Source organism: Eretmochelys imbricata, chromosome 5 (assembly GCF_965152235.1).
Source record: "Eretmochelys imbricata isolate rEreImb1 chromosome 5, rEreImb1.hap1, whole genome shotgun sequence".
In the NCBI taxonomy this organism is placed as follows: Eukaryota; Metazoa; Chordata; order Testudines; family Cheloniidae; genus Eretmochelys; species Eretmochelys imbricata.
The window spans coordinates 4,510,779-4,526,374 of record NC_135576.1 but is presented as its reverse complement, the minus strand read 5'-3'; the positions used below and the strand labels follow the sequence as shown (position 1 = coordinate 4,526,374).

The 15,596-nt window shown below is 57.5% G+C and overlaps 1 protein-coding gene across 1 annotated transcript in view; it reads left to right on the top strand.

Moving 5' to 3' along the window:
- DNAI1 (dynein axonemal intermediate chain 1) overlaps positions 1–12,828 on the top strand; it is a 244,280-nt gene extending 231,452 nt beyond the window's left edge. The window contains exons 20-22 of the mRNA XM_077816997.1: positions 1,679–1,763; positions 5,411–5,544; positions 12,703–12,828. Coding sequence (XP_077673123.1) covers positions 1,679–1,763; positions 5,411–5,544; positions 12,703–12,828 — 345 coding nt within the window. The remainder of the gene's footprint in view (positions 1–1,678; positions 1,764–5,410; positions 5,545–12,702) is intronic.
- Positions 12,829–15,596: the final 2,768 nt, after the last annotated feature.

Genomic DNA, 15,596 nt, shown 5'->3' with positions numbered 1-15,596 from the left:
TTTTAACAGGAGAGGAGAGCTGGCAGCTGGCTCCTGCTCCTTCCTAATTGCCACTGTGTCTAGACTCGAGCAGACCGTGACAGCTCCGGCACTTGGTGCAGGGGGGCGTCTTTTCTTAGACTCCATTGGACACATGCTACCACCACTGTCCTCGGAACCGTGCATGGGAGAGAGTGCCTGGGTATTGTTTATCCCTGCTGGGCCAGCAGTGAGCTGGCTGGTGAAACGAACCATCACTGCTGAGCTAGGAGGTCCAAAGGAGCCAGCCCCAGCGCAGAGCCAAGTTTTGTCATGCAGCTCCAGCCCCCGCATGCTGCAAGCCCCGTCGATCTCTTATGCTAAGCAGTGTTTGGGTGTATTGGTTGGTAGCTGGAAGGGAGACCCGCAAGGAAATCCTGATCGCAGGAAGTTGCTTTGGTGCATTAGCCGTGAACAACACCCTGGCGGCGTGGGGCTCAGGGGCGCTGTGTGGGGGAAGTATCGTCTTTCAGATGAGCTGACATCCCAACGGGTAAAGATTCCAAGGCGCGTCTTGCAAGAGAATAGTGATTAATAATTTTTAGCGTCCAAAAGTTTGCCTGGCACGTTCCACATACACAGACTCTGCCTTGCAGAGATTCAAATATAGATTTTAGACCTGACACCGCTAGTGAGGTCAATATACATAAGCTGGGGAGGAGTAGGGTTAAGACAAGAGGCTAATAATAAGCTCACCTGGTCACTCAATTTTGACAAGGGATGTGGGTTTCAGTCTAACGGTCTTTAATGAGTGTGTATGATCACTCGTGGCTCGTCAGCAACATGGCGGCAGCGCGCCGGAGGGTTTTGAATGAGGAAGGCGACTGGGAAGGTATTCCTTACCTACACTAGTAGGTGGTGTGGAAGGAGGCACGTAGGTGGGAATGGGCAAAGGAAACAAGGGGTCTGTGTGGCTGCAAAACGTTAGCCATGATCCCAGCCCAGGTGCTCGCACTTGGTTGAACAATGCCCCCTTCCCCAACCTGACCCCACCTATCCCCCTTCCCCCATTGCCAGTTTGATGCGTTATTTTTTGACTTCCTTCCCTAAACTGTTGTGCGGCACTCAGGTGAGCTGCACGTCCCAGCTGGGGAAGCGAGTTCCTGGGTGTAGTTTTGGAAGGTGGCTCTTGGAGCCGTTGGGGTGGAATGTGCCATAGGAACAGCCAGCCATTGACCGCTTCTGTCTGCCGGACGCACCCTTCGCATCCCTGGACGGAGAGCACCAGGGAGATGGGCTGGGCAGACAGCATTTGTCGCCCATGTCACTGTATGCAGCCACGGAGATGGATTTGGTGGCAGGGCCCCGGGAGAGGCAGGTTGGGGCCACTGGATTTACTGTCCTTGGCTTACTCCCCACGCACTAGCTAAGCAGTGGGTGAGAATGCAATAACCCTACTGCATAGCCTGATTCAGCACCCCCACTTAGCCCTGCAGGGCCCCACCCACCCAAAGCCTGGCTGTTTGGGCTTGATGTAGGGGATGAAGGAGGGGGGATCAGCCTCAATGGACTTCCCGCTGTCGCATTCTCTGGGATCAACTTCCTGGCTCAGCAAGGCCAAGAGGCCCTGCTTCCTCACTGGCCCCGCTGGCCAGCCTGCTCCGGGTGAGTCGGTGGGGTCCTTTCCACTAACAGCTGGGACTTGTTGTTTTCTCTCTAGGAAAAGAAAGGCCAAGAGATTCAGAAGGGCCCTGAGGTGGAGATCGCGAAGCTGGACAAGCTGCTAAACCTAGTGAGGGAACCGGCCAACAAGCCCGCAAAGTGAGAGAGAGGAAGGAAGCCCAGCCCGCTCCCAGCTGCACATTGGCTCCTCTCCGTCCACGTGCCGGGAAGCACCAGGCTCTGCAAACAGGTTCTCCTTTGACAGGCTCCTGTTTACCGTGCAAGTAGCATCCCCCTGAGCCTCCCGTCTCATACGCAGCAGGAACACTTGGCTTCTGCATCCAAATAAACGCGTTGAAAGGAGGTTAGTCTGCAGAGCTGTCACTCGGGCTGCGCTGGCTTCTTCCTGCCTGTAGGCTGAGGGGAGGAGATGGCCACCCTCTGAGACCATGGCGTATCACACAGCCAAGGCCCCATCCTGCAGTCCTTAGCAAAGTTCCCCGTGACTCCACTAAGAGCTGTGTCTGCTTGGGGACTGCAGGATCAGGCCCCGACCTGCGTGCTGTGCCGCCATCTCACACCTGTGTCCTGGTGGGCTGCTGCATTGCTGAGCGGTGCCCCCCACTGGAGTCAGTGTTCCCAGATCGGGTCTGGGGTACCAGAACAAAGGGGTCGGCATTGTGCAGCCGCTCCCCCCTTCTCCACCCCCTGTCCTGCACACCCCCTTCCTCCCTGGCAGAAACGCCACCATCTTCCGCATGCACTGGTACAGACCTGGCGGGCGATGGCATCTGTCTCCAGTCAGGGAAGTGGTACAGGAAGCAAGGGCCACCTGCCGTTCCTTCCATCCATGGCTGATTCCGCGCGGCTTTTGCAATCCTCGGCCTCGTGTGCTAAAGAGGAAAGTGCTCTGTAGCTGCTCCTGGGCGGGTGGGAAGGAGGGTTGGACCCTGTGGGTGTCTGGTGACAGGTTGGGGCTGGCTGGGAGGTGTTGGCTGCCTACCCTCCAGCATATCATTCTCAGCCGGCAAGGTGAAGGGCTTGGAATTCATGGAGAGGGAGGTGCTGGCTGCACAAGCTAGGGAGTATCTCAGCCCTGGGGTTCATGGAGAGAAAGGGGGCTGCCTCACTGCGTGGCTGACCAACTGATGGACGTAACGGGCTTGCTCTTCGTCGGTGGAGAGGAGGCTGGAGGGCAGCACAGCCTCTGCTGGTGGAAGAAAGGGAAGTAGAAGTACCCTATGGGGCATCCACACTGGGAAACACCCCCATAATCCCCCATCACTGCACACGACAAAAGCTTCTGCTCCCTTTCCACACTAAGAGCTTCCAAGAGTGGAGAATGAACATACCCAGTGCGGATGTGTCCCCAGGGGCTGGGGAAAGAAGGAACAAATCCCCAGACGCCCGTGTAACCCACACACCTCCTGGGTGTGGTTTCTGTCCCACCTAGTGGCACCGAGACCACTTAGAGAGAGAGATTCATGAGTCTGCTCTACAGCCTTAGCTAACACCCATATGGCTTTCAGCTCATGCAGTAGAGGCTCATGCACTAAACTCCAGAGGTCCCAGGTTCAATCCCACCTGACGACGACCAGGGCCTGTCAGTGTTACACCTGGATGTGTGCCCTCATGGAGTGATGTCATGGGGCGAGGCTGGGGGGGTGGGTCTATGGAACCAACAAAGAGCTGTGCTTCACTAAGTGCTGGTCTCTTCCTGGAAAGGGGCAGACACCCGGGCGTGGAGCCCAGCTCTTTCCTGAACATCCTGCTACGAACTGGGGGAGAGAGGGAACAGAGAGGGGGAGGAGCAGACATGGCCTCTGATGTGGCTGGTACGGTTCTAGCCCAGCACCAGCTCAATAAAGAATAAAAAAGGGCCACAAAAATGATTCGAGGGCTAGAAAAAATTCCACATGGTGAGAGACTTAAAGAGCTCAGGCTGTGTAGTGCAAAAAGAAGATCAAAAGGTGACTTGCTTGAGATGTCTAAATACCTTTATGGGGAGAAAATCCCAAGTACCAACGTGCTTTTTAATCTAGTGCCGAAAGGCAGAACCAGAACCAGCAGCTCAAAGTTAAAGCCAGACAAATCCAAATGAGCAATAAGGCGAAGATTTTTAACAAGTGTGGGCGGTTGACCATTGGAACAAGCTCCCAAGAGCAGTGGTGAATTCTCCATTTCTGCAAGTCTTTAAATCTAACCTGGCCGCCTCTCTGGAGGATGCGTTAGACAAACACAAGTTATTAGGCTCAAGGCAAGTGGTCAGACTAGATGATCTAATGGGTCCTGTTAGCCTTAAAATCCCAAATCTAAATCTGACCATCAGTAGCTGACTGTAGCAAGGCTTGGTGCAGTTTTGGCCCAGACATGACTCAGGTAGGTTCTTTCCTTTATTTCTTGGCTTGTGCCTGTTTCTCCTCTCTCTAGCTGAAATAAAATGTCTGGAGTAAATGCAACGAGACGTCAGCTGTGATTGTTAATACTGATCCTGGGAGGCAAGTAGGGGGCTCTGTGCTTCAAGGAGAAAGAGCAAAGAGATGGGGACTTAGGCCCAGACCTTCACATTGTGGTTTGCAGTGTTCTGGTAGCTGTGTTGGTTCCAGGACATGAGAGAGACAAGGGAGGAGAGGTAATTTGCTTTATTGGACCAACTTCTGTTGGTGGAAGGGACAAGCTTTGGCACTCCTCGGTTCTGTGTAGCTTGGAAGCTTGTGCCTCCCACCAACAGAAGTTGATCCAATAAAAAATATCACCTCCCCACCTTGTCTTTCTCAGATCTTCAAAGGTATTTAGGCTCCCAGCTTCCAGTGAAGTCAAGGAGAGTTAGGAGCCTAAGTACCTTTTATGGGGTGCTGGAACATGTGGGTCCAAGGGGCCTGGCACGTCCACTTTTTGCCCGGCCTCCTGTCCCTCCTCTTCCCCCTGAGGCCCCACCCCCGGCCAGGCCGGAAGCTGGAGTCTGGCCCAGGTAAGAACAGCCCAGGGAGCCTGGGCAGCTGTGGGGAGCTGCAGACCCTCCACCTGCCCTGGCTGGGGAGTCCGAGGGACGGGGACATGGGTCAGGGGCTGCTCTTGGGGCCCCCCACCCCAGCCAGGTGAAGGGTCCATGGCTCCCTGACCAGACTCCGCCTTCCAGCTTGGCCAGGGAGCATGGCCTTGGGGAGAAGAGGTGGGGCCATGGAGGGGGTGGGGCTTCATGCCCCCCCACTTTTAGGAAGACTCCGTTGCCCCTGACCAGGGCTCAGTGACTGTCAGGTCCCCACGGCCATGCACATGAGGAGCTGAGCGCCCCAGTCACAGATGACAGAGCAGGGTTCAGGTTGGGACAGAGGCTCTGGGGGCCGACAGCTTGGCTGTCACAGTTGCACACACAAAGGAACACCGAGTCACATTTGACAGGAGTGAAACGCCACTGACTCAAGAACTACCCCAGCGATGGATTTGGCCCAGTTCATCCAAAAGGCTGTTGGGACCATAGTGTGTTCCCAGAGCTGGGAGAGGGGGGAGCCGGCAGCACCCACGCATCCTGCTTTGTCTCCGATTCCCCACCGCCAGCATGGCTGCAGCAAGGAGCAGGGTTAGCTTACGCCAGGGGCACAGGCTCACTCTTCGATTCCACTGGTGTGGCACTTGGAAACGGCGGCGAGCTGCAAGGGACCCATGCCCTGAATACCCCAAGGTCTAGGGGCGATTCAGGCCCATCTCTGGACTGGGCAGAGTCCCCAGTCATTAAGGGACCAGAGACCTAACGGGTGGAAATAATCTTCTGACAAGGCTGCTTGGCAATACACAGAGCAAGGAAATCCCGACCCACAAGAGCACAGGGCGCTGATGGCAGATATGGATGTCCTCCTCGCAATCCTGGGGTCCCTGCAGGTCCTCAGCCATTCATACGCTGACCAGCACATTGAACCAGCCCAGGTTTCACACATTCATTCTCTCCTGTGGATCACAACCCCTAGCTAGAGAGGGAGGTGCCCCTCAAACAGGCCTTACTCATCTCACTCCACCCACCGGCGCTGATTCACTCAGGGCTTTATTTAGCCCAGCTTAATAGTATGTCTCTGAGAGGTCTGAGTAATGCCTGGCCTTGTCATTCCTGCACGCTTCAGGGCATCACCAAAGCACAGCAGGCTGCTCCTCCAGCCCTCTGGAGAACCCTGCCCTAAACAAATGCCTTTTAAAGCCTTCCACTGGGACAATCTTTCAAATAGCAGCCTAGAGGAGCAGACTCATCCGCGGTGATGGAGGGTCCCTTCTGTTTAAGGAGGGGTTTTCAAAGGGCACAAAGTGGAATTAGATCCCGTCAGCTTTCCGTGGGAGTGAGGGGCCTAGAGCTGCCTCTTAGCCTGTGGAAAATCACCCCCTTAACCAGAACTTGTTCCCTCCTCGTACAGTCCAGAATTGCCCCGTGGCTTTGGCCCAGCCCAACAGCACCTGCGTCCCTCAGCGCCCATCCTCGTGTCCTCTGCTAGCTGGCCTCTGGGCTGCTCTCTGGCCTTTCCTGCTGAGTCTCTTCTCTGGAGGGCTCCAGCACGTCATCATGGCATGCTCTTTCTACCGATGTTCACCCCCTGGCTGTTTCCCAAGGGTGTCCTGAAAAGACAGGACCTGTGTCACTGAGCAGTGAGACTTTCTGCCTGTATTTAATCACTGCACCTCCAGTCTCTCCTCCTTCCTCTGTGCTCTAGGAGTGCCCTACTGCAAACAGGGCAGCACCCACTGCGTGGCTCTCCCAGCACTGGCCAAACCACGGCTGGGCTGGGCAGGGCACGCCAGCCGTACCAGGCATCAGACAGCGGGCAAATAGAAACAGAGAATCATAGAACTGGAACAGTCCTCGAGAGGTCATCTAGTCCAGTCCCCTGTACTCATGGCAGGACTAAGTATTATCTAGACCAGGGGTGGGGAAAATATGGCTCACGGGCCGGATCTGGCCCACCTAACGTTTCTGTCTGGCCCGCCAGGCTCTTTGGCTGCCCCCTTGCAATCTCCTGGCCGCTAAAAGTCCCACGGTGCAGCGGGGCACTCAGGCCAATGGGAGCTGGGGGGGGGGGTTGGGGGTGCGAGCAGCGTACGGAGACCCGCTGCCCCCCTCCCCCCAAGGGGCATGCAGAAACGTGCTACAGTGCAGCCTGCTTGAGCCCTGCTGTGACGCCAGCTGGGAGCTGCCTGTGGTAAGCACCTCCCGGCCGGAGCCTGCACCTTGCACCCCCGCCTGCACCCCAACCCCCTGCCCCAGGTCAGAACCCGCTCCTGCACCCAAACTCCCTCCCAGACCCCGCACCCCCTCCATTTCTATAGTAGAAATGTGCAGCCCGTGACGACTTACCAAAATTTGTGGAGTGGCCCCTCTGCGAAAATTATTGCCCACCCCTGAGCTAGACCATCCCTGACAGGTGGCTGTCTAACCTGCTCTTAAAAATCAGCAATAACGGAGATTTCACAACTTCCCGAGGCAATTTATTCCAGTGCTTAACCACCCTGGCAGTTAGGAAGTTTTTCCTAATGTCCAACCTAAACCACCCTTGCTGCAATTTAAGCCCATTGCTTCTTCCCCCTCCTCAGAGGTTAAGGAGAACATTTTACTCCCTCCTCCTTGTAAGAACCCTTTATGTACTTGAAAACTGGTATCATGTCCCCTCTCAGTCTTCTCTTCTCCAGACTAGACAAACCCAGTTTTTTCAATCTTCCCTCACAGGCCATGTTTTCTAGACATTTATAAACATTTTTGTTGTGCTTCTCTGGACTTTCTCCAATTTGTCCACATCTTTCCTGAAATGTGACACCCAGTACTGGACACAACACTCCAGCTGTGGCCTTATCAGCGTGGAGTAGAGCGGAAGAATTACTTCTCATGTCTTGCTTTCAACACTCCTGCTAATACTGTGACCCCCAGATCCCTTTCTGCAGGACTCCTTCCTAGACAGCCATTTCCCATTTGTGTGTGTGCAACTGATTGCTCCTTCCTAAGTCGAGTGCTTTGCATTTGTCCTTATTGAAGTTCATCCTATTTACTTCCAACCATTGCTCCAAATAAAGCAGTAAGGCAGCCAATGACAAGCCCCCAATCAGAGGCTGGACTTCCAGTCCACTGAAAAGACTTGGAGAGTTCACAGTGTCGATCCCTCTCCCTGTCCCCTGCCCCATAAACATGCTGTCATTTCCACTCACATGCCTGTGAGCCTTGCCAATGTGTCAATGGGCCCCAGCCTCCAGGTGTGTCTGAACCAGGTACACTCAGGCTTTGCTCACCAGCGTCCATATGTCATCACAGTCCAGGCCCGATCCAGCCGAGGGCTGGGCTGTAGTATGAGGCCACATATGCCGTCTCCCTCCTTTCGCCCAGGGGCCGTGTGGCCTCATTGTTCACTGAAAAGTCTGCGCACATCTGAGGAGCTGATGCAATCCTTTTCTTGCCCTCCCTCCTCTATGTGGAACACTGGAGTGAGCAGGTCTCCAGCCTTTGGGCACATTGTCTGCATAAAGCCCCTCTCTGGGTTTGGCCCGCCTTGGGCCACTCAGTGTCCCACATCCAGTTTGTGGTCACTGCTTGTCTTTGGGGAGTGTCTGCCGTGACTGGGGCGCAGTACTTGCTGGCATGATCCTTGCTGCTTGGAAGGTTTTATTGGCTTTTTGTGTTCATTTGTTTTTGCTACTGAGCAAAGATTTGTATGCTGGGATGGGGCTTTCATTTGCATATCCTTTTAGCTGCTTTCCTGCTTTGGGGCAGAGGGATTATTATTTGCTGCTTTGGTTGAGCTAGCACCAGAAGCGGAATATTCCTGTCTGCATGTTGATTAGCGGGGGGAACAGGGCCGGGTCTGCTCTGCAGCTGCGATTGCCAGCATCCTGTGGGCCTTTTGTGGGGGGAGCGGTGCTTTTGGGGGTGGGTGGGGTGGGGGTTGCTGAACGTCCGCCGTGAAGGGGTCCATTGGGGTTTTGTTTCAACAAATGTAACTGACTATTAAAGTTGGGTCCCAAATTTCCCTCCCGTTTCCGAGAAGGGGCTGACCGGTACGGCCGAATTGCTTTAGTACTCGTTTTATTGGGGCACTGTCTGGTCGTTCCTGTAGAGCTTGGGAGGCCCACAGAACTCGGTCTTTAACTCTTACAGCCCGTCGGAAACTCCCCGAGCATTTATTATGAGGCCCAGAGATGTTGCAGTCAGGCTGCGTTCAAATCTCCACAGCCCACTGACAACATTGGCATCGGTTAGGTGTTTGTTTCTGAACTACCAGGACTGGTTTTCTCCAAGTTGGCATGTCAGCCCCACGCCGGGTCCCTGTACTCATGCCAGGCCCGTGTCAGCCCCATGTATCCTGTCAGCCCCATGCTCACACTTGCTCATGCTCACACACGCCCTGACTGCGTGCCCACAACCACATCTGCACCCACATCCCTGCACAGGAGCATGTGCCCGCCCACCCTCTCGCCTGTGCCCCATGAATGGCACGGTGGCTGCCAGCCAGCCCTGCCGATCTGGGCTGCTGCTCCCCGAGGAGCTGAACGCCCCGGCGCGCCGGCTCTGTGCTCATGCCTGACTCAGCTCGACTCCGCGCAGGAGGGGCACGCAAAGCTGTTACCACTGCAGCCTCTCTTAGAGCTGCTGCCTTCTCAGCCTTGGCTGACTGCAGGGCTTAGCCTGTCCGTTTTCCCCTCCTTAGCCTGGCCTTGACCCAGCAGGGTGCTGATTGCCACCTGAGCACCGTCAGCTCCCCGTGTTCAGTGAGTGCTCAGCACCAGAGTGGATCGGACCCTCTACATGACTGGTACTTGGCCCTCCCGGCTGCCACTCGCATACATTTACCTGGCTGAGGACAGCCCGCAGGCTGGGCCTCAGCAAGGGGCCGTAGCTGGTCACAGCACAGACCCATTGGACCCCACATTCCCTGCCAGCCCCACTCACACAACCCTGGCCTGCTTGCTAAGAGCCAGATTTAGGGCAGGGGTGAAGCAGCGGTATTCCAGCGTCTCTGAGCCACCCAGCAACCCCAGTCCTAGAGCAGCAGTGTCCTGTCTTAAAGACCCTGGGAGCCCACCCTGCTTGGGGCCGCAGCGTGGGATGGAAAGTAGGGAGATGAGCCGGCTCTAATAGACCTTGCTCCATCACTGTGGTAAGTACACTCACGTTCCTCCTGGAGGCCAGACCCTGTAAGTGTAATATGTGAGCCTGGAACTGCGAGCGATGTGCGTAGCCTACCCCATGCATCCAAAAACCCAACCCCAGCTCTCGCTGCTAGATGACCCTTCCTCGCCCTGTACCCTCTGCCTGCAGAGCTCGGGAGCACGCTCCCCTGGAAATCTTGCCCTAGATTTCTTCTGGCTCAGTGACACAATCAAAGCAGAGCACAAAGCAGCTTCCTATTTACTACGATAGTTTTATTAGTCTAGTAAAAACACAACCGCAAAAGGACGTTACACCTGACGGCGCGTCATTACCATGAGAAGCCAAAAGGAAACATAGTCACTCTGCCTCTTAGCAAGTGAAAGAACAAAAGCCACCTGGGTGAGGAGCACAGATCCTGCCCCAGGGGACCCTGCTGGCAACCCAGCTGTGTTGGGCATACAACCCAGACACCCCCCCCCACACACACACACAAGCGTGCTTATTGCAACAGCTGTGCTGACTCAAGGGAAGGGGGAGAAGAGTTGATGACTGCACCAAAGACCCCTGCGAAGGCCTTTGTCTGATGAGCATCGACCTATTGCTTGGCTGTAAACTAGGCTGCAGGTGATTTACTGAGGCTCTGATAATGCAGAGTGCTAAGTGAGGGCAGGGGATGGATGGGGGTGGACACTGGGGGCTGTGCGGGCCTGTGAACGCTGATGCTATCAGGGGCAAGTGCCTGTAATCAGCAACATGGTGACGTGCCGGACCACAGGGACTGGTTTGCTGTGAAGTCCGTTCATCACCCCTTAGCATCAGTACCGGCTGCTGCCTGAATTGCATTGGGTTGGAAGATCCTTTCATTTATTCTCCTAGGTATCTCAGGACTCCTGGCCCAGGAGCTGCAGCGACTGCGTGTTCCCCGTGCCCACCCCAGTAGAAAGCAGAGGCACCTCTAGCTGGCATGGCTGAAGCTGGCAGCGGCCGGGTGGGAAGCTCTGATGACAGGCCCCCGGTGATCTGCAGGGTTGATTCCTGTCCAACATTTCAGGGCTGCCCAGGGAGCCCCCAGCTGCCGAGCACGCCAGAGACAACGTGATTGCGGGGACACACAGGTACAGGGCCAGGCACAAAGCGCCTGGCAAATGTTCCAGGTGCAGCCAGGCAGCCCGGGGCAGGGACACGTTCCCCTTTCAGAAGTTTACACTTGATGGTGAATTGCCGTAACCCTGACGCCTGCGTGTGACATCACAAAGGGCTGGCAAGGGGACGTGTGTGATGTCACAGCCCCTGGGGCCTGACCTGGAGCCCAGCGCGTGCGGATGCAACACCAGGCTCCCAAGCTGCAGCAGACCTCCCTAGCACCGAGGAACCCAGTGGGTGGGATTGGCTGGAAGCAGGAGGAGAGCCTGCCATGGGGCTGAGGGTACAACCCTCAGGAGGGGGCGGAAGGGCCGAGACGGGGGAAAAAGGAGCCGCGTGCTCCGAAAAGGTCACTTACAGGAACAGCCTCGGGCCTCCCAGCAGAAATGCCCTGGCAGCCAGCAGGTCTGCTCCCAGCAAGGCTGGGCCTTTACACAAAGGAAGGGGGCAGAGGGACCCCAGGACGGGGGGGCACCAGCACCACTAAGGCTCCCAGCTATCCCCGTGGCAGAAATCCTCATCGCCTTTGACCGACCGCACAGCCGCTGCAGCTATTCTGGGCGTTCGCGGGGCTCTGAGCAGGCCTGGCCCTCCGGCACAGGGAAACAAAGACACACTGACTACAGAGGGGGTACCCTTCTCCTCCCAGCCAGCTGGCCAGCTTTCCCCACTCCCTCCTGGACTGTCTCTGCCCCAAGGGAGCAGCCGGGAACAGCCAAGTCACGCAGGTCCCTCAGCGGGGCAGGGGCTATGTTCATGGCGTTCAGTGCAAATGACAGGACTGTAACAAGGAGAGATGGGGGATGCAGGCTGGGCTTGCCCAACCCCCAGACTGCACAGAGCCCAGGGGTTCTTGGTAGCCAGGGCGAGCGCGTTGGGCTGGAAGCACCCCTGCTGCGGCTGGTAACTGGGTGTGCCTGGCTCCGGGGGCCGAGAGAAGGGGTGGGATGGAAACAGCTGAGCCAGGCTATTCCAAGACACCGGGGCTGCCTGCGACCCCGAGGAGAGTTCTGAGGGGAATAGCGGGATGTGGGAAGGGGCCAGCAGTTCTCCCCAGCTGCAGCATCTCATTGATTTCAGGGGGAATTAGGCACCTAAATAGCTTTGGGGATCGTGCCCAAACCATCTGACTCCAGAGCTCTCTCAAGCCAGGCAAAGCCCCAAACGAACCCATCCAGCCCCCTCGTCTATATTTAACAATCACAAGCTGCCTGCTCCCGGCTGGCCGGCCACACAGGGTTTGTCAGCACACAGACTCTAGCGGCTGTTTATCATGGCGTTCACACTGGTGACGGCCTCCGGCTCACCGTGCCGCACGGACTAGGGAAGCCAAGCCTTACGGGTGGTCCCTGCAGCTGCTAGCGCCTCAGAGGACACCACCCCAAGCAAACAGAACGGCCTGAAGGCAGCTCTCCCTGCCAGCTAGATGAGGCTTTGGAGAGAGCTTGCTCACCAGGGAGCACGTCCTGCCACGGAGGCTCGCCTGCCTGTGCCCCCGCTCATCGGGGGTTTGTTTGCAACCCAGGCAGTGCAATGGGAGAGGGGCTGGAAGACCCCCCAAGAATGAGAGTTCCTTTACGCAGCCTCACTAGCCCTTTGCGAGGGGCTCAGCCAGCCAGGACCGAGTCCAGCACAGGTGGCCCCGCGGCAGAGGGGTCCAGCGAGCGCGAGTCCTTTGGTGAAAGGCCCAGCCTGCCTCCCACACTCCCCCCCGAGCCCCGCTCAGTCTCCTCTTCATTTTGAGTCACTTCCCCCTGAGCGTCCGTTCTGCAGAGCCCCCTCATCAGGGCAGCCCCCACTCCGACACACGCTCCCTTCTCCCTCAGGTGGCTGTGAGGGAACTGATGCCGGCTGGCCTGGCCGCTCAAACTCCTCAGTCAGGTCCAAGGCAGGACAAGCTGCTGCCTGAACGCAAGCCTGGGGGTCTCCATGTGGTCTGGCTTACAAGCTAGTTGGTGGAGAGAGCCCATGGGACAAGCTATCAATCCTTCCTTCAAACCCTCAGCACCCCAGCTGTCCTGGGACGTGGAGCGACTCAAGGCTGGAGCAGGTATTTCTCCTCGTTCTTCGTCTCGTCCATGTCCGGGCTCTTCTTGGGGCAGGACGGGGTCCTGCAGGCCTTGCACAGGATCAGGAAGAGGATGAGGATCAGCAAAGCGATGATGCAGTTAAAGGAAATCGCAACTACTGCTCCGGTGGACAGCCCTGACCCCATCGCCGCTCCCTGGGGAGGCAGTCAAGGGCGAGGCCGCTCACTCCCCTGGGAAAGACAGGCCTCCCCTCTGCCCATCGACCCCGGGGCCTCTGCCTGCTCTGGGAGAGACGCCTGGCCCAACGACGGAGACGGCTGTGCCCACCCCAAATGCATTGGCAGGGGAGGAGGTGAACGGCTGGGTCTAGAAGTGGTCTTGAAACCCCGGCTCCGGGCAAGCCCCAGACGTTTTCTGCCCTAAGTCCCCAGAATCTCTCATTCCAGAGGAGGTTAGCAGGGGGGTCGCCTGCGGAGGGGCTTTCCTCTGGTGGGGGGATGAGGCGGGCGTTGGCAATCTCTGTCTCCTCCCAGTGGGGGGCTGCTTTAGATCCCAACCACCCTCTCCTTCACCACGACACGTGTGATACGGCACTGCCCCCTCCAGCGATCCGCTCGCCCTGGGGCCGCAGGCGGTGGCAGCGGCCAGATCTCCACTACGCTCTTGCGTCGGGCGGGGCCGGAGTCCCAGAGAGCTGGGAGCGGAGAAGAGCGGCCCAGATCAGGAGACGCGGCAGCCGCGGAGCAGCTGGGCGGGACGTCGGCTGCTGTTACTCCTCAGCTGCTCCCTGAGCTGGAGGACAGTCAAGGCCGGCTCCCCTAGGACTTCCACCATCCCGTCGCCAGCAGCTTCGGTCCCGGCTGTGACAGGCTGTGTCCCCGATGTCTCACCCACGCGCCTGGGACGGTAAAGACAAGGGCAGTGTCATTAGCTGGGCAAGTGGACGCCTGGCTCACTGGATGACCGGATTAGCGGGTGTCAGGCTGGCTCCCTGCAGACTGAGCCCCATGGCGACAGCACCCACCGCCACAGCCGGCCCTGCTGTTGGGAACTACAGCAGCCCCAACTCCCTGCTGGCCCTTGAGTGCGCCTGGCTCTGGGGGTGAACGGGATTCATTGGCTAGAGCTGCCAGCCTGGCACCCGGCACCAGCATTCATTGACAAGGGGAGGCAGGCCCTGGAGACCATCTCTCCAGCTCACCCTCATTCCCCCCAGGACAGCCGGGGCAATGCCCCGGTGGCTCATAGCCCTGCATCACCACGGCGGTGTGCCCCCTGTCAATCAGGCGCATCAGCACCCTGAAGCCAGTCAGGTCACTGGGGCTCCTCCCAGGTCTCACCTCTCAGACTGATCCCCCCACGCTGCGGCCACCCGTTCCTTGTCCTGCCGTGTGCCCTGGCGGGGCGAGCAGAGGTCGCGCTCTCCCTGTGGAGCTGAGCCAGCCCACACAGCAGGAGGCAAACGCAATTTTTATTACTTCCAAGGCAGTGTACTTGGAGGGGCAGGGAAGGAGGACAGGGTGAGATATTGCCAAACAGGGTAAAGCAGGGGTGGGCAAACTACAGCCCATGGGTGGGCTCGCAAGCTGCACCACGCAGCTCTGCCCCACTCTGGTGCTCCGGCTGGGGCACTGGGTTGGGGCCGCACCACACAGGATGGTTCCTGCAGACAGGGCAGGGTGGAGAGCCGCCTGGCTGCGCCTCCGCATAGGAGCTGGAGAGGAGACATGCCACTGCTTCTGGGAGCCGCTTGAGGTAAGTGCTGCTTGGAGCCTGCACCCTCTGAGCCTCTCCCCACGCCCCAACTCCCTGCCCCAGCCCGGAGCACCCTGCTGCACCTCAAACCTCTCACCACAACCCCATGCTAGAGCCCGCACCCCCAGCCGGAACTTACACCCCTTCCCCAGCCCTGATCCCCCTCCTGCCCTCTGAACCCCTCGGTCCCAGCCCAGAGCACCCTCCTACACCCCAAACTCCTCATCCCCAGCCCCACCCCAGAGCTCTCACCCCCGCGCACCTCAACCCTAATTTTGTGAGCATTCATGGCCCGCCATACAATTTCTTTCCCCAATGTGGCCCTCGGGACAAAAAGTTTATCCCAGAGGTGGGCAAAGTCATCTCCCCAAACACGGCCAGCCAAAGACGTGGGCTAAGCCACAGGGACGGTTACATACACCCAGCAGAATGGGGAGAAAGGCATATTCCCGGGGCCTCCACCCTGCTCTGCCGAGACCCTGTACTGAACGTGTCCCCACTGGAACACTTCCCCCTACTCCCCACACTCTGCCCTCCCCTGTCTTGGCTGCATGGGATTAACCACGGGGCTGGAAACGGGGCATTGGGCCATCCTAGTCACAGGAATCCAGAAGCAGTTACCACCTTCTGGCTGTTTGGTAGCCCTTGTTTAAGCTGGTTTGGGTGGGTATCCTTTGAATTCCCATGGACAGGTCCCTACAAAACCTGCCGCCACAGCTGGCCCTAACCAGCCCGTGTTGATGCAGGAAGGAGGCCACATGGAGGTAGGAGACTGAACTGAAGTGGGAAATCTGTAATTCAGGGGTGAAGCACACTGGTGGGAGAGCGCATGGAAGGGGGGCTTGCGCTGTCACTGCCTGAGTGATCCCTGTTGACACAAAACATTCTGGAAGGGAGATTAAACCTGGCACTTCAGGAAGGTGGCCGATTGCGAA